General features: G+C 35.1%; 1 protein-coding gene across 2 annotated transcripts in view; it reads right to left on the bottom strand.

Moving 5' to 3' along the window:
* Positions 1-27,458, bottom strand: part of DEG5 (DEGP protease 5) — a 137,825-nt gene that overhangs the window by 51,673 nt on the left and 58,694 nt on the right. For both annotated transcript variants that reach the window (XM_089796957.1, XM_089796958.1), the window contains exon 6: positions 25,496-25,583. In XM_089796957.1, the coding sequence (XP_089653083.1) occupies positions 25,496-25,583 (88 nt within the window). The remainder of the gene's footprint in view (positions 1-25,495; positions 25,584-27,458) is intronic.

Genomic DNA, 27,458 nt, shown 5'->3' with positions numbered 1-27,458 from the left:
TTCACCCAATTGTTGTGAACCTTATTGAATTTTCCAGCCTTGGGCATAGAGTAGATTTTTGTTTTAGTAGGAAAAAACAATTTGTTCACTTACAGAGCTTAACAGTATTAGAACTAGATTCATGATTGTTTCAAGCAATTTAGGCCACAACACTTTTCTTGGCACATGGCCTTGTTGGGTGATTCACCTAGAATCTCGTTCAAGTTTTCCCAAATATGGCATGCTTTCAGGATGGAGATCATATTTACTCTTTGGAAAGATTGGAATCTTGTTTTATTCACTCACAACTTTCTCGATATCAATGTTTCTATGTACACTAAAGCATGTATTTGTAATAATGTGATAATGCAGATTGAGGTTCTAGCCAATAAAGTGGCTTTAGATGTAATGTTCCTTTTCTTGGCTTGAGCATTTGATTCTCTAAACCTGTAATGATTGTTAGTATATAGAAAACATAGCATAAAAATATATGAGTATGAAACAATTATTAGCAATTAACAAGATAAATAATTATTAAAATATCTAAGTACTAATTCCTATACTAAACCCACCTAATCCTTAGAAGGAGGCTCTAATCAAATTTACATTACCCTATGATGATAATAACTCTCAGTTAGGCAACCATCATGTTAAGAGTGCCTTCTAAGGTCTCTAGAATCTCTATTAATGAGTGAACTCATCAACAACACATACTTGGCAGAGATCCCACCTCTAACCAGGCCTTTTGTCTCTAAATATGCATACGCTTAACCACTACAATATACATATTCTCTCTAAGACATTCTCTAAAAATCTCTTTTTGGGTTCCAATTTGAAATCCCAACATTCAATTAAGAATATCCTTTAATCTCTGACTTCTCTAAAGAGAAACTCTACATTCTAATGAATGCCCTCTACCAAGTATGAGAACTATAAAGTTCTCATTTCAAGTATGATTATCAATCCTTGATTGATAATTCTATCTACCAAACGAATCATATATATTTCTGATCTAAAAAATATCAAATGTACATACCTCTGGCTTCCATTAATTTTACATTGTATAATCCTTCACAAAATATATACTATTTTAATTCTCTCTATTCCTTCTCAAAATATATATTAATTTATTTTTCTATTTCCTCTATTCTGATGGTTCTGCAATCCAACTCTCTTTGAATATAAAGGTTTTCCAATCCTCCCATATTTTATTTGTCATCTATGTCTTTCTGAAAAGTTACGACCCTTTCAATTGTTTTGAAAAGTCACAACATGTCATAATTAAACCCCTTTTGAAGAGTCAAAACACTTCATAATTACAACCTTTTGGAAGAGTCACAGCCATTCATATTAGCAACTCTTTCGAAGAGTCACAACCTTTAATCATTTCAAACTTTTGAAAAAATCCCTTCCTTATTTTCTTCTTGTTAAAGTAGAACGATTTTTTCATTCCTATAACTTGTAATAGCACTTGTAGATATTTTATGCGTTTTCCAAGTTACTATAAGAATGAATATATATGTGATATAAAGAGGCATGTCTCTTGAAGAGACGTGTCTCTTTAATAGATTAACTTACACTAGTTATAGTTATAACACAAGTAATATACCCTCAACATATTATTATGATTATAGAATAAGATATATATATATATCACTCTTAATATAAGTTAATTATTCCATATATCATATATTATATATCTCATATATATAATATAATTTATCTAACAGAATTATAACATTAACACTCCCTCTTAATGACCATAGGTAATATTTCAAGAATAATACATATAGGAAATCTTTGATCAGAAGATTTCTAGAATATGATATCATATAAGTATTGACCTATCAGAATATCAACACATGATAATCACCAATTACTATTTGATATCATATTAGGTAACATGACCATTGGCCTTTCAGAACATCAATCAAATGATATTCGCCAAGTACTCTAAGTTGGCCTATCAGAACATCAACTAAATGATATTCACCAAGTACTCAATGTGGTAATGGCCTATCAGAATATCAAGGCAAGATATTCACCAAGTACCTAAAATATATTTATACAAACAACTTGTAGATAGTCAAATTAATAATATCTAACGCCTAGTTGTTGATTTATAAGATAAAGCCTTTCATGATTTATTTCAACGTTTACACAAAATGTATATCATGATACAAGTTATTGTAAGTTCGTCACCTTTCAATAACTTCTCCTAATACAAGTGATAATCATTTAGAAGTTGTCACTTATTCATGATGTACACAAGGGACAAGCTCATACATGTATGACATCAAAAGTTCACATGAAGTCTCCACGAATACTGTCATGTGGTGTTGTGACAACATTCACCATAAAACATACCAAAGAATAAGGTTTCTCTCTCTTAGTTTGATATCAACTTTTCTGACCTCTTAGCACAAGGTTCTCTCTGATGAAGTGTCAAACTTCCTCTGAATTTGTTATCATCCTTCTAACCTCTTGGTAGCAAGTCATGTCATGCTTCTCTGGTTCAATGGGTATCCTAATAGCATAAGGCCTTCCAGCCTACATAAATGAGACTTTATCCCATGAATCATAGTCCTTTAGTTGTTATAGTTTCCGACTAGCGTTGAATCCATCAACAAGGTCTACTACTTCTGAACCAAGATCATCAAAAGTTTGATTTAAGCATTTTTATTTTCTGCTCCCTCTCTTTTTCCAAGGTTGCCTCTAATGAACAGTCAGACTCCCTCTCATAATGTCAATCATCAAGGATATTCGCTTCAAGAGACTCAAATTATCCAACATAATCATCAGATGATTAATGAATCCTAAATCACTGCTTCTTTGAAGCTACTATAATACGATTGAGTCTGCACAATATTTGGTAGCATGCCTAATGTTCCAATCTTCTTCCCCACTTCCTTGATACAAATTTCTCTAATTAGAAAATGCCTTCATATAAGTATTTGTCAAACAATGGGAATGCCACATTGATTCAAATTCCCCCACACAATGTAATATTCCCACTTATATTGTCAAACAATTTTGCAAAAGATCATGAATCACAATCTCCTTTCTGTTCTTCTTTTTCTTTATTACAAAGAATCATCCCTAGAGATCAAGAAAAGAATAAGAGCATAATAAAGAAAATAGATCTTATATTACATGCATGGATATAATTAAAAGATAGACTACAACAAGAAAATAAAAGTAGTATTTAAGATATAATAACCAAGAAAATTCTTATCTCAAAATGCTCATTAACATCCTTCTATGCAATTTATTCCTTTCTTCTTTGAGTGTTAGTGTTCTTCCAAAACTCCTTTTTATTCTTTATTATTTTCCAATGTCGAATTCGGCGATGGTATAATTAATCCCCTTTTAATGGGTCTCGGTGCTTTAGATCGCATCACCCTCGAGCACCTTATTTCCCATGTATATGTTTGGCTCCATTCTACCATTGCCCGTCTCTGATGGGTCCATTTATTTTTCTTTCCTTGTTGCTTGTTGTTGTGCTCGTATGTTCATTGTGGCTACTTTGTTATTCCTTGTTTTCGTAGTTATAATGTCCATATCTCCCGCGGTGTTCATGTGGATAGTTGATTGCGAGCGAGGAGTCCACCCTCTTATCTCTCTTATTGCGAGAACAATAATGGTACTATCGATATCCATATATAAGTTCTTTGTTAGATAAGGATCGAGACAAATCGTCTGTCTTATTTCATTATAATAAGTGTGCGAGCAACATGGCATCTTACAATGGAGTAGTTATAACTCCTACGTCCTTCCTTTGCAACTATGATGTCAACGCTATTTTCTAGTGCTCTGAGGATATTGAATACATATGTATTACATATTTGTTTATTCCATGATTTCTACATATCTTCCAATTTAATACTTTTGCATCGGTACCCAATCGCTTTCACCCTTTTAAATGGTGCCTCCATGTGGTTCCCTCCAACACTCAACTCACTTTGTGATAGGTTTACTATTCGTGCGGGAAACATATGCATAGTATCCTTAATGAAATAAACCAGATTATTATCCACATAATCAAAGTGGCCACCTTGGACTATATTATCTCCACCTAACATATGGTTTTAATATCTATTTCTGGGAGACCACCATCCTCCCACCTCCTCAAATCTCACAACTCTGCGCCTTGGCCTCTCCGGCTCTCAACATCTATGTTGTTGAATTTCCACCCCCACAACTACTAGATGGAGGGGAGAAATCTGATCCGAGGAGCATAGGGCACCTGTTCCAACTAATGCAGAAGATAGAGTAATTGAAAGGGTCGGTGGAGGAGATCCTGTGGACTCTGCAAGATGACTGCGTGATAAGCACCATTGTGACAGACCTCCTGTGGATTGTCAATGTCACTCATGAAGTTGATGAGTAGGATTTCAAGCACGTTAGCCTCTCCAACCCATCCCTAACCTCTAATAGCAAATGTCTTGATAGTTGATAAACTTCCTCCTCATTGTTGAGTACGACACCACGCAAGATCATAGAAGAATCTGATTAGACTTGAACTCCCACCTTCTACGTGGGTTACCCAGCTTGCCATCCAATCTGGTCTAAAATATTCTGAGCTCGAGATTCAACATGGTCAAATATACTTCATGAAATCATCCAACTTGTCTCTTTTCGTTTGATTTTCTCATTGGTTTCCATCTGGGGCATCCAAAAATTATGTATACTTCTATATGCCAATTTGATTTATGCCCCAAACTAGAGGGTGTGGCTTTGAGTGGTGCATTGAAGCATTGTATGCCTCCATTTGTGCCTAGGCCTACACATCCATGGTTACCTTCACGAGAGGGAGAAGAAACTCCTTTTCCTTGATCATCTGCTCCTCACAACTCAATCAAGAGACCTCTGCCTTCTCATAGGACAAATTAGATAACACAAAAATAAGACACTTCCAAATCCTCATATCTTTTACCTATATAGAAGGTTTTATTTCGAAAGACCAAGTTGTAGCTTAGGAGTAGGCATTAGAGCGATGACTCATTCTCATTCATGAACTTCTGAAAGAGCATAACATTTTCTAGATCTAACATTCACGGTTGTTGTAGCTTTGGTCACCTTGTGTCTGCTTTTGCTTTATTATACGAATTGGATCATTGCTTAAACAAATGGAGAGAATGGTAATTTTGTTTGCAATATGTTTCATAGCTCAAAAATCTACTCTGCAGTTTTCTCATCAAGTTATAAGGAGTCTCATCCTCTTAATTACACAATATTCTCCTAAAGCTTTACAAAATTCCATTTTGAATTTCTCTTCAGTTCTATAGGCTTGGTAAGGAACCTGCTCTGATACCATGTTAAAGTAGAACAATTTTTTAATTGCTATAACTTGTAATAGCACTTGTGGATATTTTATGTGTTTTGCAAGTTACTATAAGAATGAATATATATGTGATATAAAGACGCATGTCTCTTGAAGAGACATCTCTTTAATATATTAACTTACATTAGTTATAGTTATAATACAAGTAATATACCCTCAATATATTATTATGATTATATAATAATTATATTATATATCTCGTATATATAATATAATTTATCCAACAAAATTGTAACATTAACACTTCTCATTCCTTTCCTCTTCCATTATCTTCTCTTCTTCCTTCCTCGTTAAAATGAGCTCTCCTCCCTTTTATATCTTAATTTGAAGGAGTCACATCTCTTTATTACATGTCTCTTGACTCTTCGTTAGATTTAGTTAACTTAAATTATTCTATATTATTTATTTACTTATTTATTTTGTGTTTATTATTATTTATTATTAAGTCCTATTTAGGAAGGTAACATAGTTTCTACAATATTCTTTCTTGTATTTAATTTTATTTATTTATTTATTCATTATAAAAAAATTATTATTTAATTATTTTAAATCATATACTAAATGTCATTTTATTGATAATAGATTATATATTTAATTCTTATTTCTTATTTTAGTCTTTTTCTATTTTAATATATAATTTAGTTATCATTATTTATTTAATAATATTATATTATCTAATTGTTATTAAAGTACTACCTTAAAATGGGGACACGACAATTTGTCTTGCCTCAAATTGATTGTCCACAAGCAATTAGATAATTTCGTACATTGATTTTAAAGATTTGCATTTTTTTTCCAAATTCTTAGGTGATTGTTATGGATATAAGTGAACCTCTTCCAATCTCTATTGCCTTTCCACATTAGTCTTCCACGTGAATTATTTTCAATCTTACACCAGTATGGGGGTACTTCGCGACGATGGGATGCCGGGGCGAGTTTCCAAGACATGGGGAAAATGGGCCTCATTTTTGGGATGGCAGAGGTATGACTAGGGAACAGCGGCAAGGGGAGGATGGGTTAGAGAGGGGTGTCGTATAGTATACATATAGAACTTGAAATGCTAGTTATGAAATGATGTTTTAGTAGTTCAATAGAACATACCAAATTAAAATACTTGAATATAACAAAATTACAACATGAATTAGAACCACTGACATTCAACATAATAACGTATTACAAACCCAATAGTAACATTCAAAAATCAAAATTCAAATAGAAATTCAAGTACACATCCCAGCGGTAGCATGGTTGCAGAATGGCGGAGGTGGGGGTGCTTGGGTACTCAAGTACCCGGTGCAGGGACGTCTCAAGGACAAGTACTTCAAGGTTTGAGAGTGGGGTGCGAACCTCCAGGTTACACTGATTATTTTCCTATATCCTCTTTTACCCTACAGGATGGTAGGATCATGCTCAGATAGCATTGTAATGACCCTTCTCCTAGCTTGAGCATTTGATGCTTAAAACATGTAACAATTGTTATTATATAGAAAAGATAGCATAAACATATATGAGTATGAAAATATTATTAGCAATTAACAAGATAAATAATTATTAACTCGTTTATGTACTAATTCTCATACTAAATCCACCTAGTCCTTAGAAGGAGGCTCTACTCAGGTTTACCTAACCCTCTGATGATAATAACTCTCAGTTAGGCCACCATCACAGAGGCTCTACTCACATTTACCTAACCCTCTAATGATAGCTCTCAGTTAACCCACCATAACCTTTAAGAGTGTCTTCTAGCACTTCTAGGATCATTATTAATGAGTGAACCCATCAACAACACATACTTGGCAAAGATCCCACCTCTAACCAAGCCTTTTGTCTCTAACATATGCATATGATTAACCAGTACAATATATATATATATAGTCTCTAAGAGATTCTTTACAAATCCCTCTCTAGGTTCCAATTTGGAATCCCGACATTCAATTAAGAATGTCCTCTAATTTCTCAATTCTCTTAAGAGACGACATCCTAATGAATGCCCTCTACCAAGTTCTTACTTGGTCTCTATGAGAACTATAAAGTTCTCATCTCAAGCATGATTGTCAATGCTTGATTGATAATTCTATCTACCAGATGATTCATATTTATTTCTGATATAAAAAATATCAAATGAACGGACATTTGGCTACCTTTTATTTTATACTGTATAATAATTCATGGAATATATTATTTTTAATTCCCTATATTCCTTCTCAAAATATATATTAATTCAGTTCTCTATTTCCTCTATTCTGATGGTTTAACAATGTTAGAAATGGAAAAAGAAATATGGAAATAAGCAAAAACCAGGAAAGAATCTAAGTGAGTTAATGCATTAAAAGATATTACCATAAAATAGGAGAGAGAAAGCTTCAAGCTCCAACACCATGAGACAAGATATTTGGAAAGGGGAAAGCAAAGAAAACCCCTTGTGACATTATGAATGAGGCATGAAAAGCCTAAGAAGAAAAAGAGAGTGAGCAAGAGAGCAATCGCTCATACAATAATTGAGAAGAGGAAGAAACCTCATTAGAAATGAGAGAGGAGGGTCATCTCTTAAATAGAGATGAGAGAGAGGAGTTAGAATGTAACTCCCATGTCTATGAATGCCACCATTCATAAGTGTGTGAGGCCAAGTGTGAGATTCCTCTTAAGGAGGAATAATCTAAATTACAAATTACAATATATATTTGTCCTCACATATTCCACTAGATGACAAAATAAGATGTAGTGGAAAAAAGGACAAAAAAGAAATATATTAGGATACCTTGGCTTATATCCTAATATATTATAACAATAAATAAAGGAGGTCTAACCTTGGTTTATAAACACACCAAGGAAAGATTACAACTTCTAACACCCCCCTTTAATCTTTACTTGGGGTAATTATATCAAGGGGTATTGAACCCATAATTTACAAAAATCTGCAACTTAATCTTCAATATGAAGTAATTTGATTGTCTTCAAGCCATATGGTACATTTGCAGATCCAAGAGAAGTACATGAGTCCTTTGAATGTGATCAAGTGGAAGCATAGACACATCTTCAATTATGCAAAAAGTCTATGTGAGTGTATGTAAGTCTTCATAGAGCCAAGAGAGAAGTGGATAGGTACACCAAATAATATTGTCTTGTATGTGCCTAATGGATTACCTGAAAAACATAGACACAAGAAACAAGACAACTATCCACAAGAAGTATTTCATCTTATATTCAAATTAGAAATCCTTTGAATAATAAAACTCTCATAGAGAAACAATGAGGAAAATAAAACATGTTACCACAAAACAATGGAGATAACCTGATATCAAGATAAATTATATGCTCAAAAAATTGTCAACAAGGACAAATTGAGTAAAAAGCTTGATCAATGCTCTCATGAAAAGTATATTATACTAATGCACAAATGACCACAGACAAGGCCAACTAATGATACTTGCATCAACATTGCATCAATCACGTGGATATAGACAGTTCACTAATAAATCATCTCACTGCAAGTTAATGGGGGCGTCCCTCCATAACATGCATGACTCATGTTCTAAGCAATAAAGTATGCAAATCATTATCACATTAATATATAAAAATAAAGTAAAAGGAGAGACATGTTGATCAAATTAGTATTATCATGATTTGTTAGGATACTCAAACGAATGGATTATGAGGATGTAACAACATATTGCCTTCAAATTGGAAATCCATCATGGACAAGCAACTTCATTGCCACGAGGAAAAAAAACATCATGGGTCAAAACAACTTTCTCAAATAGAGTCTCCAATATTGGAGTGCTCCAAGATATGGTAGCCTCATCACTTATACACTCAAAAATGAGCAAAGTGTAGGAAGTCATACCATGACTAAATCAAAACTAGGAGCATATACCAAGGAGACAGAGATTGAAATGGGAAATCCCCATAAAAAACATCCTCGCGTTGAGGAACAAAATGGAACAACATGGAGAGAAACTCCATAAATATCAACCTTTCAAAGTAGAGCATATAGAATCAAATGGAGGGAAACTCCATATAAATATTAATCTTTCAAAGTGGAACCAATAGAACCAAATGGAGGGAAACTCCATATAAAATGAGTGCACACCAATATAGGATGAAGGTATACTCCATGGGCCAGATAAGGAAACTATGTATCAGTTATACTGAGGGGACCTACATAGTTATTCTTGAAAAAATTGGCTCCCTATGCAACTCAAAACAAATATCATATAAATCATGTATATCAATGGTATAAAACCATAAAGTGCCAACATGGGCATAGAATGATCAAAAATATCACAATAAAGTCAAAGGCAAATGTGTAAGATAACTCATAATCCATTCAAAATGAATTAAACTTTATTTTCAAAATGCAGAGATCCAAGGATGATCAAAATAAACAAAATATGTATATCAGGTATAAAACTCCATTGAGGGTAAACATGAGTACTTAAGAGATTTTATGCAATGGAGTCTTGAGCATATGTATTTTAGAGAAGAAAAAATATTTTAAATTAATAAAATCACAATAGCTTGTATATTTATCTGGGCATATATGTGGGCCCCCATATATACTTGAATAAATATACTCTTAGAGAATAAATACTCAAATAACTCAAATGATAACTCATAATGATGGAAAAAATTTAGACAAGGTTTGAATAAAAGACTCTTAAAAGTGCTAACAAATGATATCAAGTTGAAATAATTACCTCAAGGCCTTAAAACATGATCTATGCTCTCATCTTAGAATAAATATGTTTTAAAAAGTTTGTTAAGATTGTCCAGTGATAATGTATATGAAATGCATAGGATGAATTAAAGAAAATAAACATAATTACCTTTTTCAGTTGTGGAGTTCTTCCAAAAAAAAACAAAATATCATAATATCAAAGAATATGAGAATGTCACAATATCATAAGATTTTTTTAAAAATACTGCATTTTCTTACTATTAAAGAATATAGATTTACTAAATAGAAGATATTGTAATTTCATAAAAGTAATTTCCTTTAAAACAATATTATCTTCTTTTGTGTTACATTTTTTGTTCAAATAAAAACCTCTTATTTGAGTTTTTGAAAGAGGAAAAAAAACCTCTTAGTGTTTGTGAAAAAAAAATAGGAGGTCCACCAAGCGTTTAAACTTTTAATTTAAACAATATATTTTAAAGTTCAAATTTTAAAGGCAATATGAGGGTATTAGAGGTACACCTGTGCATGCCTTCAGAATCTTACCAAAAGTGTAGCAACTTAGAAAATTGCCCATTTGGAGAAAACACTTGCTATGGCCGATAAATCTGAACCGTCAGAAGCTAATCATGTTGCATTGGATGAAGGAGCCCAAGACGGAGGAGATGATCCTGCAAATGAAAAACTGTCAGAGGCCCTGAAAGCAGCTGCGAGAGCTAATGCTAGAGAGAAGGAAGCCTTGGAAAAGCTAAGGGATTGTGAATTGGAGCGGGAAAACAGTAGCCAAAGAGCAAACAGATCAGTAGAGCAACTTGAGGCTGCACAGGCTGCAAACCTGTCCATGGAAGCAGATATGAAAAGGTTAAGGATACAAACTGAACAATGGAAGAAGGCAGCCGATGCAGCTGCAACTATTCTGGTTGCTGCCCACAATGGGGACCATCTCCTCTCGTGCCCTTCCACCACTTCCAAAATCGCCTGGTTCGCCGTAAAATGGGCGAACTTCAAATAAGGGCAAGTCTCGTAGAAATGGTGGTACAGAAGCGCGGATTGCGCATCGGCCTGGCCGATGCTCGATTCGGGTCTATTGAGACTGTAAATCCTTCTTGCCAGGGCCTCCACGAAGTGCGACGCCACTTTCCCCATGGCTCTGCTAGGGTTTCTCATCATCACTCAAATCTCCTGCACTATGTTGCTCGCCAACTTCAAATCATTCCGCTGAATGGCCTTAACGCAGGCCATGTGCAGATGCACGAGCCGAATGCCCGATTCCTGAGCTCCGTCGTCGCCGGCACCGGCTGTACGGGCACCCACTGTGACACACTCGAACCCTTGTTGTCGGATTGAAACCCTAACCGATGAGGCTTAGCCACACCTCGCCACTGCGGCTTGAAAACCCCTGCGGGGGGGGAGAGGGTACTGCAAGCCCGCAACACCGTAATCCGCCATTAACGCCATGTCCATATCCATTTCCCAAAAAGCGGCAGAACCAGAATATTACGTGCTTATTTTGCAAATAATCTGCGTAATAAGCTCAAAATGGGTTTGGTTACAAGAAATTGCTACCCCAAAGAAGAAAATGAAAAAAAACACGAGAATAAAGTAGAAACAGAGCCTCTGAATAGCATCGATTGCTACGACAGCTCAATTAACCTTCCAAAACAAAGGAACAATAGAGTTATACAACCCACATAGGAATCATAGCCCAGTCTAAAAAAATTTTAAAAAGAGTTACAAATATACGTATGTACAGAATGAATATATATATATATATATATATATATATATATTCATGTGACTGCAGAGCAGAAAAGACAATACAAAGAAATATAAAATATTAGAAAAGACAGTGCATGCAAATAGACTAACAGAATGCATCACTACATTTGGTATTATAGCCTTGCAACCAGAAAATGAAAGATAAAACCTGCAAATGAAACTGGGTAGATCCAAGTTATAGCTCTTTGGTGGCAGGCTGTCCAAAGAGGATTAATGAAAACTAATAGAAAATAAGAAGTAACCTGCACAAATTAGAGCAAAACAGAAGTTAATCAAGTCTGGCGGTAAACAAGCCAAACCTCAAAAAATTCAATTTCTTCCATTTTAAGAAGATTAAAGAAGAAATTAGTAAAATCTCTCTCAAGAGTCTCCTTCGAATCATACCTTCATGCAAACACTCAAAACAAAAATTAAACTGCTCTGATACCATGTTAGAAATGGAAAAAGAAATATGGAAATAAGCAAAAACCAGGAAAGAATCTAAGTGAGTTAATGCATGAAAAGATATTACCATAAAATAGGAGAGAGAAAGCTTCAAGCTCCAACACCATGAGACAAGATATTTGGAAAGGGGAAAGCAAAGAAAACCCCTTGTGACATTATGAATGAGGCATGAAAACCCTAAAAAGAAAAAGAGAGAAAGCAAGAGAGCAATCGCTCATACAATAATTGAGAAGAGGAAGAAACCTCATTAGAAATGAGAGAGGAGGGTCATCTCTTAAATAGAGATGAGAGAGAGGAGTTAGAATGTAACTCCCATGTCTATGAATGCCACCATTCATAAGTGTGTGAGGCCAAGTGTGAGATTCCTCTTAAGGAGGAATAATCTAAATTACAAATTACAATATATATTTGTCCTCACATATTCCACTAGATGACAAAATAAGATGTAGTGGAAAAAAGAACAAAAAAGAAATATATTAGGATACCTTGGCTTATATCCTAATATATTATAACAACAAATAAAGGAGGTCTAACCTTGGTTTATAAACATACCAAGGAAAGATTACAACTTCTAACAAACAATCAAACTCTCTTTGAATATAGTCGTTTTCCAGTCCTACCATATTTTATTCGTTATCTATGTCCTAAAAAGACACAACACTTCATAATCATAATCCTTTTGAAAAGTCAAAACACATCATAATTACAACCCTTTTGAAAAGACACAACACTTCATAATAACAATCTTTTTGAAGTCAACCAGTCATTATTGCAACCCTTTCGAAGAGTCACATCATTTCAACTTTTTGAAGAAATTCCTTCCTCATTTTCTTCTCATTCCTTTCCTCTTCCACTAATCCTTCTTTAACTCCTATCTTATACTTTTCTTCCTTCCTCTTTAAAATGATCTCTCTTCCCTTTTATATCTTAATTCAAAGGAGTCATGTCTCTTTATTGCATGTATCTTGACTCTTCATTAGATTTAGTGAAATTATGCTATCTTGTGTTATATTATTTATCTAAATCCTATTTAGAAAAATAACATACTTTCTACAATATTCCCTCTTGTATATATTTTTATTTATTTATTTATTCATTCATTATAATTTTATTATTATTTGATTATTTTAAATCATGTACTAAATATTATTTTATTGATAATAGTTGCATATATTTAATTATTATTTCTTATTTTTTATAATTTAAACTATGATTTAATTTGTTGGAGTTTGAAAACTACTGAACAACAAAATGTTCAATACCAGAATGACAACACTCATATAACCTAAGGATCAGCCAATTCCTATTATCAATTATATAAGTAAACCATTTGGACCCAATTTCAACAAAACCAAAGGATGGTTTCCTACTCTTTTGGCTTTGCTAAACCAAGGCGGGTATACCTAGGGATGATTCTTAGTGCAAACTGTTGTGTAGAGATTCTTTTAGTTTCATTCTAATTCTCATCTATTACCTACTAACACATGAGCAGCTTACTTCGCTTCCTTTAATGTTCTCAAACTTGTATGCATCCCTTATCAGCAGATTTGGTCGTCATTCTCCTTGAATTTACAAATATTCCTGACAATAGTAGCTACCTAAGATTCAGAGAATAGATATAAATGAGTATTGACCAGCATTTATAACTTTGAACAATATTGAATGAAAAATGATTTTGATTTTATAATTGTTATGATATGCAGCAACAGAATTTATCCTTGTTCACTTCTGACTTATATGACCAGTGCCTTATCCATTGGGCAGAAAATTGAATATTGGTGGAAGATCTAATTCAATTAACTTGTAAATGAATTAATCAATTGTAATCACCCATTTGCATTCTTATGAAATATCCTTTCTATAAACTCATAAACCCTACTGATTCATTGAAGCATTTCCATAGTTCCTTGAATTAAAAGCAACAGTGACATCATCATACAACCCATCCAGATTGCATTCAGCCAAATTAAACTTTATTTAAAATGACTTCAAAGTAAACAAACCCATAAAAAGGAGACAAAAATTGATGACACAAATATAGTGTAAATGCCCCTTTGTATTATCCTTTCAGATGACTAATACAATGACCAATAGAATTCAAAGAACAGCCTAGAACAACTTGTTGGTTCTATCATTTCAATATATCTTCAGAAAGTACAACTAGAAAATAAACTCAGAACAGCTACACACTATTGGACCGATTGTATTCTCTCAAAGACTTAAAATTGTACAAAATCCGGACCCTCACATTGCCTTGAAAACTCATTTATATAGGCATGAGTTGCAACAAGCAAAGGGCAAATGTGACTGACAGGTGTCCTTCAAAAAGATTTTTACATGCATCTGTAACAAAAGGACAAAATTGTGCATAACAAAAAAACTGATACACCAAACTTTCCTTTGTGGGTCCGCTTCTATTATTTCCTTTGGAAAGGCAAGAATACTTTGATCGGATTCTTTTATTGTTCTGGTTCCTCGGGATAGGTGGCCATCAAATGTGACAGTGACGAGTCATCTCTCACTATCTGAGGATCCTCTCTGTCTTTATCATCAGTAGTAGAGGTGGCTTCTACTTTTGTACTCTCTTCTTTGTCATCATCTTCCACCTCATCATCTCCTTCTGTCTGTTCTATAGACATAAATTCTTCCTTCCATTTATTGTAAATAGTGTCCTCTGGCCAATCAAAATTTAGAATTTCTCTTTGTACAGTTACTAAAGAATTTGCATTTGCCTCTAAATCAACAAAATCTTTTCTGATGATATTATAGAATAACTGTACTTTTACCAACTCCTCATTTGTCATTGCCCACAATAGATGGCCCGCTTCATTTATAACCTTATTTATTCTCTCACAGAAGGCTTCATCTAGCTCCCTCTTCCATTCTTCCTTTTCCTTTATTTTATCAATTGACTTTAGAACACAAGGGAATAAATCAAATTTTTCCACAAAATACTTGGAAAAACAATTAGTTAATCTTCTATAGAAAGAATCTTGTTTATCATCAAAACCTTGCAACTTATTTAGTAAATCAAAAATTCCTTCTATCTGATGATATGTTAGATGAATAACAGATATATACATAGCAGTGATATCTAAACTTCTCTCTGTCCACTTCTGTACAATGGGTCTGAATATAGCTTCATTTTGCTTCAATTCATCCCTAATTGCTGAAATCCTTGATAATTGATCAAAAAATGTGGGCCATTCTATACTATCTATTAAATACATGATACCTTGCCTCAATTTTTCTTCATGTTGATTGTTAAGCTCTACATGCATTGCATACAGCTTATTCTTCTCCTCTTCAAAATCCTTTGCAATATAGAACTGAGGCCTTTCTGGAGTATCAGGTATCTCAATAATTGGAGTAGACTTGAAGGGTTCAATAGGTGGCCTAGGAGGGTATACAATCTTGGGTCTGCTAGATTCTCCTACTTTTCTTTTCCCAAGGACCTTCTCCATTTGAGATATTTTGTTTTCCAATGACTGTATCTGCACACCCCTTTCCTCATATGCTTTCAAAACTTCTTCAAACCTAGCATTGAGTTGGGCAAATTTATCTTCCTCTTGGCCAGACACTATGCTACCAAATGTTAGCATCTCTAATGCCATTCCAATTATTTGTTTACTAACTACCTCACCAGCCCTGAACACTGTCAATGCACTAGTATGCTCTACAGTGGGAATCTCATGCATTTTGGTATTCTCCCTTTTTTCCATGGACCATATAACAAGGGCTTGGTGGTCATCACTAAATTTGACTCCTCTATGAGCCTGTAGTATTTCTTTAGCAGTCCTCAGCTGAACATCCCTCTGTTTTCTTACTGAATCAAAAACAATGGCATTTGTTATATCCCATTCCGGTAGAAGGAGGACTCCTGAGTGTCTAACTATTTGCCTCCCAACTTCAGGAGTAAACTAGGCAAAATCATTCAAAAAATTAGATTTTACCTCTTCCTTAATATCTAGATCAGGTTTGTCTAGTTGTTCTGCTTTTATCTTCTCATAGGTCTTCTCAAAATTGCTCATGTTTAATCTCCACAAAAACTGAGCAAAACCCCTAGACTTTACAAAATTTTCATCATTAATAAACCTTTCAGACGCTTGGGCAACTATTGGATCAATTTCCTTACCTTAGTAATCAGCAATGGTTAGGTCCAAGGAAGGTGTAGGAGGTTCTTGTGGCTCTCCAACATCCAAATTTGTAGAAGTAACAATCACATCCCCTTCTCCACCCATTTGTCTAAGCTGCTCCCTTAGAGATGCTTCATCATCTATCTGGATTGGGGACTGGCTTGGAGAGTATTGTTCTTTTTGAGAAGAAGAAGACCCCTGCTCTAATTTTTGCCTTTTTGGAGAGCTGGTTGCAGATGGACTTCTTGACCTTGGCTTCTGATGAAGGGGTGCCTGTTGCACATTGTGAATCATGACATAACTTGCCCTTCTCTGCAATGTATACTGGCCAGGGGCCACCACATTTCTGTTGCTTATTCTTCTTTGTACCTCTGCAGCCTTGTTTGGATGTGTCTCAACATATATGGCTTTCTTCTCGTTCATGGTTTGAATTATTACAGCAAAATTATTCATTAATGCTTGCATTTTAGCTCCCCGGTATTTCTTATCTTTCAATGTGTCATACTGGGGGTCGAAAGCATTGATGAATTCTAGGGTCTTACTGAATACTATCCATTTTTCTTTCCTCAATTCTCGTTCTTGCAAAGTGAAAATATTTTTGATTATATCCTCTGGATAGTAGACTTGTTGTACCATGCGAGAAGCTTTCACCCTCTCTCTTAAGAGGTCATAGAATCCCTCAGGATCAATAAATTTGGCATGAGATTCTGCCATATTATATTTATCTAGAAACAAATTAAGGTGCTTCCACCCTTTCCTGACAAAGACAAAATCATGCACTACAATAACAATTGGAAAGAAGGTACCCTTCTTAGACAATTCCCTCTCATCTATAGTACCTATCTGCCATAAGAGCTTAGCAATCCCTATCTTCAAAAGCACATGAAAGGGCAACACATGTGGCTTTCCCACAAAACCATATACTCTTATTACAGTTGAAACATTATAAGGGATTATATCCCCCCAATTATGACTAACCAATAGTCCTTGTGCATGGTCCTTAGGTCTAATCAATTCCAACAATGCTTGTGGAATTCTAGGGCTGTCACCTTTCAAGAGCAACCTAAGCTTTGAAGCAAAGTATCTATCAAATCTCACATAGCTGGCATCTGTAGCTTCTGAAGTCATATCTACACTCCACAGCTAAACTGGATTCCTTTCTCCATCCCTGGTTGTTTCCAGCTCCATACCCTTGGAGAAAAAGGTGAATCCGTTGTACAAGCATACATGCATAAGCAATGAATACCAACAGAATGGTTTGCCCACTTTTCCCCTTGCTATCCCCACCAAGCCATTGTGAATTTCTTTTGCAAGAAAAGTAGCAAAATCCAGAATAGTACTCATTCCAAGTTGAAGAGTTTGAGCCATGATAAGGACAATAGAGCCTGGAATTTGATCAACTTCATCTATCCCAAAAATCTTGCAAAGAGAAAAATACGATGCTTGAGCTCTCAGGTTGAAATGTCTTCTCAACAATGGCTCTAGGGTACTAGCTGTAATTACAGGCAAAGTGCCAATTTTAGCAACATAATCTTGCAGTGGCCCTGTTCTCAAGTAAATTCTTTGTGCATCATACCTTGCTTGATGGTCATCAATGTCAATAGTTTCATGTACGGCATGGTTAGGATTGAGGTTGAAAACCTCACTAAATAATTCAAGAAAAACCCTAAACAGATTCACTCCAGCATGGTTTTTTACCCACCCTGTAATTGGATCATATTTCTTTGCCAAATCCATCAATAAATCACTATCAAAGAAAATTGTGGGGACCGTTAATTTACCAATATCGAACTCCCATACATTACTCATAGGAGTGTCCAATTTTCATTCTGAAAACCATTTCTTAAACAACTCCAGACCCCCCATGGAAACCTGGGCATCCCTTACCCAATTAGCTTTGTCGTAAAAACCTTCTGCTACAACTACTCTTGGATGTTTTGGAATGAGTTCCCTCCCCTTAGTTATTTCATGTACCGATAAGGGGAATTGTTCAAGAAAGTCATCGTGCACAAAACGTTTCAAATAATCTGTTTGCCCGGTGAACTCTTTTCGAGGAGGCATTTTGAATAAAACCATAGAAATTTCACAACAGCAGATACTTTGAACTTCTTAGAAAGTCGCAGAGTACTTACCCGCTAGAACTCACACTTCTACACTATGTGATATCTTCTACAATTTTACTAGAGTGCTAACTAAGAATTTCCGTGCCCTGGCTCTGAAAATTTTGTATGCCCTGATGTTCTTTCTGTGCTTTGGTGATTCATTAATGGTGAGATCATGGGTTCTTTTCATACATTGAAATCACACGCATGAAAGCTGAATCATATTTACTCTCAATAACCATTACCTCCAATTTGCAACCAAATTTGAATCCTATCCGTAGATTTTCCCCAGATCGGACGGCTCTGATTTAAAAAACAAGCTTTACGGCTTTTAAAAACAAGGCTATGTGTCACAATAGCGCTTGCTCGCATTATTTAAAATCCTCGCACCTTAGAATTGCGGGGAAGCGCCATTCGTTGATCAAGACAAGATCGACAATCAGATTAATTCACTTTTGAACAAAATCCAATCAGCTATATTGACCAATGGGAAACCTCCATATGAGTTCGCACCTTCTGACAACATTCCACGCTAGCAGATCCCATATCTTCTTCTGAGCGAGCAAGTACTTGACCTCATTCAGTCCACGTGTCGTGCTGGCACATTCCTGCTTTTCTTATCTAACGAGCATTTTCAAATTGCGGGCTTGCGTCAGTTGTCGATCTTCAAAAGATCAATGATGACACTGATTATACCTTGCAGAGCTTCTGATTTAAAATTTTAGACATCACCATGGACACGTGTCTGCATGGCACATTCCCGCTTTGTTTAAACTTCACTCAAGTTCAAATTGCGGGCAAGCGCCCTTCGTTGATCAGGATAAGATCAACAATCAGAAACAACTCTACATTCTACGCTCACATCATCCACTTGGACCAATAAAATGACTACTTTCAATCCGCGTGTTCTGACTCATCTGACTATTGCATTAATTTCTGACACTTTCCGCACCCACATCATAAGTATTTCCAGCTAAGAACAAGTGGTAGACCACATGGCGTGACTCAGCATTCTTCCATATTTTGGCCCCACTATGACACGCGTCGCAAAGGCGCATACCTGCTTTTCTTATCTGACTTGCAGCTTCATAATGCGGGATTGCATTAACCATAGATCTTTGAAAGATCTATGGCTGATAAGACTTCACTTCCATTCGGTAGTCAAACTTCTTCAATGGCACATCTGGCAGTACATGTCAGCAATCGTTTTTACAGTGTGGCACACTGCAGCATACAATTAAAACTATCCAACCCCACCTTGCCACACGTCAAAAAACCGCTTGCTCGCATTATTTATCTCTCGTGCAGCTTCAAATTGTGGGCACGCGCCGGCCTTTGATCCTTGACAGATCAACGATTATAGAATCAGGTATCCTTATCACCACGTTGGCCAAAGTGACGAATAAAATTCTTCAACCATTCCAACTTGTCTGACACTTGCCACGGAAGACATCCATCCTTGAGATCAGTGGGCCCATCTTGTCAGACCTTGCCACTTGTCCAATTTTTGATTCCCCCCATTATTTATCTGACGAGCATCTCCTTGCGGGAAAGCGCTAGCCCTTGATTCAAATGAAATCAATGGTTGACGCTTCTTGGTGATAAAGGCACATCTCTATTGGTGATTCAACCAATGATATCGCGGGAAATCCAAAACGTGCACAAAAGTACTGACAAACCTACAAAAGTTTCTGACAACTTATGAATCTTTTTATGGTTTACTAGAATTTAGAAAAGTAAGGGCTACGTGTCACCAAGTTGCATGCCCACATTATTTAAAAACCTTGCATCTCAAAATTGCGGGCATGCGATACCCGTTGATCTGAACAAGATCAACGATTATAAAAACTTTGTATTAACAGAGGTATTTCCTAATAAAATGATTAAGCAATTTTCAAGCCAAGCACGGCCACGTAAGGTTTAAACAAAATTAAAATGAACTCATGCTTGCGCAAGCCCTTCCTTAGGTGAAAAGATATACCACTAAAACATTTTTCTGAAAAACTTTGAGGGTTTTCCAAAACTAGGGCAATCTAAGGGTTTGAAAAATACAAGGAACAAAACCCTAATCTGCAATATTTAAAGACTCAAATGATTTTTCACTAAATTTTTCATAATTTTCTGCAAATGTGAAAAATCAGACCAACATAATTATCATTATTTATTTAATAATATTGTATTATCTAATTATAATTAAAGGTCTATCTTAAAGTTTATGACTTGATTCAAAAGTTACGAAAAGAACAATGCAGTCTGACAAATTGCTCACCAAAACAGTCCTACCTAGCCATCTTCATGAGAAGATGCCTACAACCTTCTCCAAAACTCCGGATAAGACCCAAGCTATCAAGATACACCTTCTACAATCATTACATTGGTCACCATTTATCCATGCCAACACATATGTACAATACTGTCACCGCATCACTGCGGAACATTTAAGAAGACTGCAGAGCACTCCTTTTGAACCATTGTTGACATCAATGAAAATCCGATATACATATGTTCAATAGTCTCAACTTGACCTAATTAACCAAGGGGTCTCCTATGTACATTGAATCCATTCTATTGCATTCTAGGCAAGAATACACTTCAATATTTTCTTATTAATCTTCTCTTGTTCTTGTGCTTTTCATTAAGCCTCTAGATCTTGGTGAGCTATCTCCACAGCCAAATCTTATAAGATATTTGCCCAAAATGAACCTCTATTAACTTCACCCAACATATACTTCTGCAATAGGAAAATCTTTCAATGGCTGATCTTAACACTTTGGAAACCATAGAACTGTGCTCAACAACTAGAACCCATGAAATCTCTGCCAAATAAATCTGCAATAAATACATGTGATTCTCAAACCAACATCTATCCATGGATCTGCTCATAAACACCGTAGCAAGGGTGATTTTGCAAACAGAAATATTAAAAACTGTGCCTAAGCTTAATGTTGTCATGCTGGGAAAGAAGTTAAAACCCTAAGCCTAGTAAGGGGGTTATAACCACACAGCAAAATTTATAGAAATTCCACACCATGAAACAAGAATAATCACATGCCAAGCAGAGATGTATCGATGTTGGCTCTGAATACTTCAAATGATAAATAGATTTTCTTCAACAAACCTATCATTTAAGGAAAACACACAATATCTCAACTTGAACGCACTATGAATATGTTAATGATCTCTCCAACAGATTATCCTCTAGGATAGATCTTCTACCACCAAAACGGATTTCCAAAAGAGGGTTTCAACACTCCAAAGAATTGTAATGAAATGTATTTGGTCTCTAGAACCATGCAAGGTTTTTCCTTCTCACTCAGAAAAATATTAGAAATAATAATCTTTAGCATATTGAGAATGAGCTCCAAAAGCCTTTTTATAAAACCTAAGCACATTGTCCTAATTAGGGTTGTGCAGTCTTTTAAATTTAACTTTATCAACTCCTTATTTCTCCTTATGTAATGTCCAACACCTGTTTGTACCAAATACTTTGCACCACTTCCACCAGTTCAGCTTCATAGGCATTTTAACAAACAGTTTGCAAGCATATATATTTGATTCATTTTTCTGAGTTTAGGTGTAATGCTGCTCAGGTGAAAGTTTTCAGAAATGAGTAACATGCATGTAGTTTTGGCACATCGATTCTCATTTTATTGTTCAAATTCAAATTCATTAAACAAACATTGATACCAAATGAATGCCTTGCAGCCATGAAACTGAAAACTTCAAGAATACCTTGACTGGACTGCTTTCCGGAAGAATACAGATCTGAAAATTACTCTGGAATTATGACAGTAGATGAACAGAAACAAGGACTTACACTCAGGACTGAAACCACCTTTCCAAGCAAGCGATAGGATCAAATATCAACTTCCAGATCAGAGTTAGACACCTTATTTGTAATTTGAATCAGATTGGAGCCTTCAGACATTTGAAGCGGACTTAAACTTCCATATAATCTTTTCTCAATTAGCAGATAAATGTATATTATCTCAAACAGAAGATTTATCAAATTATTTACAGAAGAAGGGTACAACTCAAAACAGAACAGCTTCATATCATATCTTCATTCTTCTCATAGTTTTCAGTTTGTAACTACAAATTTTATGCACCAATCGTCTCCCAATTAACACAATAATTCCCAACGATCATTATGAAGAGAAAATCGGCCATCTTAGAACCTGTTATACCTTACACAAAGTGAGAATCCTGCCTTCAGACTCTAGAATTGCAACAATCATTTTAGGTCTCCTAAAAATGGCTTAGTGTCCTCCTTAGCGATAGGCACAGCTGGAAAATGAATATAATGCAAGTTGGCCAAAAAATGCACTTCAAAAAAATTCATGACAATCCTCTGTAGTTAGACACCCATTCAAGATTCACTATGAATCGATAAAACAGCATGTCCCTTCAAATGCTCTTCCATTAAGCACACAGAAGAATCAGTATTAATTATACTAACTTGAGGAAATCCTAGCATCAAGAAAAGGAATCAAACTTTCTTTCCATGTCCTCCACTATCCCCCACGCCCTAGCAGAAGAATCTGGCAGCAAATTGATAAAAAATCAAGCTCTTTTAAATCACATGCCCAAATGTTCTAAAGTTCCATGATATGGGTATTTAAATGTTCCAACTCAATTCTCAATGCTATGCCAATCAATACTCGCTTCTAAGTTGATTAAAATTTAAGTTTAGTTCCGAAACTTCATTACCAATTAGCAAAAAAAGGTCCTTTCTTATTTCTATTATACTATGACAGTCAAGCTACCATTAAGGCTTCCAAGCAAAATAAATTAATGGCTTCAATGTTCATACAAGTTTGTCTCTATAACAAACTTCACTAATTTGCTAAAATTAACTGTAAAACCTCCATGAGATTTTTGAATCAAACTCCAACAGTCTAAACCAAGTAGCACAATAATGAGTCCTACTATCAATCCACCCCAAAGATGAATTGGGTTTCCATCAAATCTACCAAGAAATTCTGAGGATTTCCGTCCTCAGATTTCAGAGCTAAAAGCCAAATGCTCTCAAACTTCTCCAAGAGAAAATAACAAACCAGGCATAATCAAAACGAGCCTCTCATTCTTCTTTTATAACCAATTGTAGAGACTCTTGACCTCCCCTCTGGTTGTCTATTCATTTTCCATTTTTTTGTCTTTTCATTTCCTCTCTTTTAATTTGATTTGACCTCAGGGAGTGATAATAAAATGACTTTGACTTTTCACTTAACTAACCTTAAGTCACTACATTACACCTCATGTTGGGCTCTTGTCTGAAAACCATTTTATTAAATGATTTTAAACCTAATAGCTCCCTTGGCACCAATATAAGGCCACTTCACTAAATTGAAGTAACATTAAATAAATGATTTTACTATAATTCTTTAATGTTATTTAAATAATAACTCAAAACATCATAAGTTGCGAAGATCTCATAATCAATGTAATCACCATAGTTTGTAGACTCAAACTCCAAGAGTACTTGGCAAGCGCAAAATTTTCAACTCGACAAAAACTTTGGAAAAACTCGGCAACTTCAAAAGCACTAAAAATTAAAATCTCTTCAACAAACATTCCTTTTGTTAAGTTCAATAAGAAAACATATTAAAATAAAAATTGACACCTCAAAAGAGAAGATGCATGATTTTATAGAGAAACATGTGAAAAATGCATTTTAAACAATTTTTTCCCTATGTCAACATTTTCACCATGTTCTTTTGCATCTAAAAAAACGCAGAAGTTAAACTTGTGAAAAGTCATTTGGCAAAAAAATAGCGTACTGAGCAACTCAAAGAATTTGCAAACTGTGGTAATCACCATCCAAAAACAGTAACACTGCTTGAACCAACAGAAGCTATCAGAAACTTATTGATCCCGACATGAGCCCATACTATTGATAGCAATATTCTTTGAGGACCAAAGAAAACAACCTCAGAAAGACCCAAAAAAGTCAATGCCATGAAACTATTTATTATAAATAATAGTGTTCTTCAAGAACCAAAGAGAAAAAGCCTGAGAAAACTGGGAAAGAATGGTATCATGCAAGCACTTACTATAAATAGCAGCACACTCTGGGAATCAAAGAGAATAAACCCAAAGAAACCTAGAAAGGTTGGTGTCATGCAAGCACTTACTATAACTAGTAGTCAACAATCCATTAATCATTGCTAAATCTGATTCCCTTGTACCATTCCTGAACATGTGTAATCAACTATGAGACTTTTACAAGCTATTAGTTCAATTCTAATTAAGATTACAAGATGTGGTCCCTGTGTGCATATATTAGTCAAATTTGGATACGTTCTTCCTCATTACATAAGTTTGACTACAGAGCTCAGAGCATTCTACTTTATTATGTCCTGTACGATGAAATTATACTCAAACAAATCAAATGGGATTGCAAAATGTAAAACCAACTGCTATATGCCAAAAATTATGTAACGATGGAAATGAGAGTGGATTTTTGGTTAGGTAGGTTAATTTGATCCACAACAATGGAAATGAGAATGGATGTCCAAGTAGTCAAGTTGATTTGATCCACTGTTTACATTAATTTGGTTTGGAATTTGACAGTGTTATTAGGAATTCAACAGCTATTATCTGTCTAAATGCTCCTCTTTTCCATATTCAAATTGTGACTGATAATATTCGTTGTTTATTATGCGGAACATGACCTATGCAGGAGCAAATGTCATTTTTTGTTTTCAATCTTGTTATCCACCAAGAAAAGGACCAAGGGATCAGCAAGATGATGTCAAAATACCCCTTCCAGAAATTAAAACTCTTACAAGCAAATACTAATTCCATTTTTCAGTCATTAAAGTAAACTCCACAACAGGATGCTAGCAATGGAAGCAGCAAAAAAAAAGGTAGCACCAAAAATCTAAAAAAGAAAAACTAAAATCGGTTGTGAGCATATAAGAACACAGTATAACCTACTGAGAGCATAAGGAATCCTTGGATACTTCCAAGATCATCTCAATACATGGAAGCACACAATACAATAACCAAGAATATTGTCTTTCAATTTGCAAACCTGCATTTATTGCTGCATCTGTTTGAATTGCTCCCTGGATAGGCCTCCCAATGGGAGAAGGTATTTCCCGTTTGAGCCCACTCACAACCTGCATAGCATATTTTATTAACACAAAACATCATCACTCTTGCAAATAAGTCAGTCCAGTGCTGTGACTAAAAAATGAGTTTCAATGGAGCATCTAATACATGAAAGTATAGTAAACACGAGGTTTTCAAAGTCCACAAAAATAAGTTAGTCTGAAAAAATAGTTCCAGAAGCATCGAGCTCACGTGAAAACAGTATCATTTTCTATACCCATGAATATCTAGATGGAAATGCAATCATCAAACCTAAGAAATCACATTGGGTTCTGTCTCTTTGAGATTTTGTTTGCTGCACTGCATGTGATTTTCTCAAAATGTGACCAAAAGTCCATAGCTAGAATTACATATCTGCAAGAACAATTTTTCTAATACAAAAATATCTATAATAAACTACAACAGAGACAAGCCTAAGGCACTATACGTTTTTTGTTCTATCAGAATATGCTTCAAAAGGTGGATAGAAGTTAAAAGAAATTAGAATTAATTTTAATGTTTCAAGAATCCCAAGCTTAGCATAACCAAACTTTATGCATGGAGAAAAGGATCTCAGACAACTAAAGGAAGGATAAATTTGAAGTAAACTGTAAATTTGATTCAAATTTCACTGCATGTTACATATAAGCTTTAAAATTAACAAACTTTACAAATAGAGAATAGGAACAAGTTGTGACCATTTGTCACTTTTATCCCCCATTTCATTGGACCCCTCTGCATTCTCCTTTGCATGCAAAATGCAATGGATGATGGATTAGAAATGATGGCATTTTTCTTACATGTCAGACCCTGACCATGTGCAGAATGAAAGATCATCTCCAGACAACGGAAATGGGCTCAACGATTGGAGGATCCCCTTTTGCAAGATTGAGCATTTCGATGGTTGTGAATGTTGAAGAAAAAATCATAAAGTCACATGCGATTCAGAACCACGTGCATGGATTGTGGAGTGATGTAGTAGAGCTGGGACTTGCCATGGTGGAATCCCATGAAACAAAGGCGCATAATGATGATGGAGGAGGGCCAAACCTCTCCAAATCCACAATGTTCTCAAAACCGCACTCTGCTCACTTTGTGGAGCATGTTTCCACCTTCCTAGAGGATTTTGTCCAAAACAACCGACTCCTCCACTACCTTAAAACCCCACTCTCCCATCTCCTTGGAGCACATGTTTGTCCGTGTCAAGGAAAATCTCCAACAAATTAAAATCCACAACCCACCAAAAAGCACGCTCACCATGTATTACGAAGTGTTATTTTGTCCTTCTCATAGAATGTCCAGTAATTATAAATTCCTTCACTCCTTTGAAAGTGTGCTCTCCATACTTTCCAGAGCAGGGTTTCAATCTTATCATGGACTTTGTCCTTCACAACAAAATTCCTTGACCTCACCAAAATTGGGCTCTACTTGAATTGCAGAGCGCATTTTCAACCCTATCAAGGATTGAGTCTCCCGTAGACATAATCCACGATCTCACCAAAATTGCGCTCTCCATAATTCATGGAGAGCAGTTTCAACTCAATCAAGGATTTCTTTCGGTGTAGGAAATCCTTCATCCCTCCAATATTTAAGCTCTTCCTATTTTTTTTCACAAAAAGTGTCCATGACAATAAAAACTCCCAGCTCTTCCAAATAGTAGAGCGCCAAAAGATGAGATTGCAAAAAATACTAAAAAAAACAAAATTTGAGGGAAAATCTGAAAGTTGAGAAAAAGTTGAAGATTTGGAAAAAAGAAATCTGAAAGGGTGGAAATTTTAATGGGAAAAGTTAAAAGCTTTCAAAGATTTGGAAAATATCATAAAAATGGAAAAATTTAGAATGTTCAAAATTGGAGAAATCCCAAAAGCATTTGGAAAATTTACAAAAATTTGAAAAGTTGAAAA

This window comes from Cupressus sempervirens, chromosome 8 (genome assembly GCF_028749045.1).
Source record: "Cupressus sempervirens isolate cs-2001-9-10 chromosome 8, ASM2874904v1, whole genome shotgun sequence".
Classification (NCBI taxonomy): domain Eukaryota; kingdom Viridiplantae; phylum Streptophyta; class Pinopsida; order Cupressales; family Cupressaceae; genus Cupressus; species Cupressus sempervirens.
The sequence above is the reverse complement of the archived record's forward strand: the minus strand, read 5'-3'. Positions and strand labels throughout refer to the sequence as shown.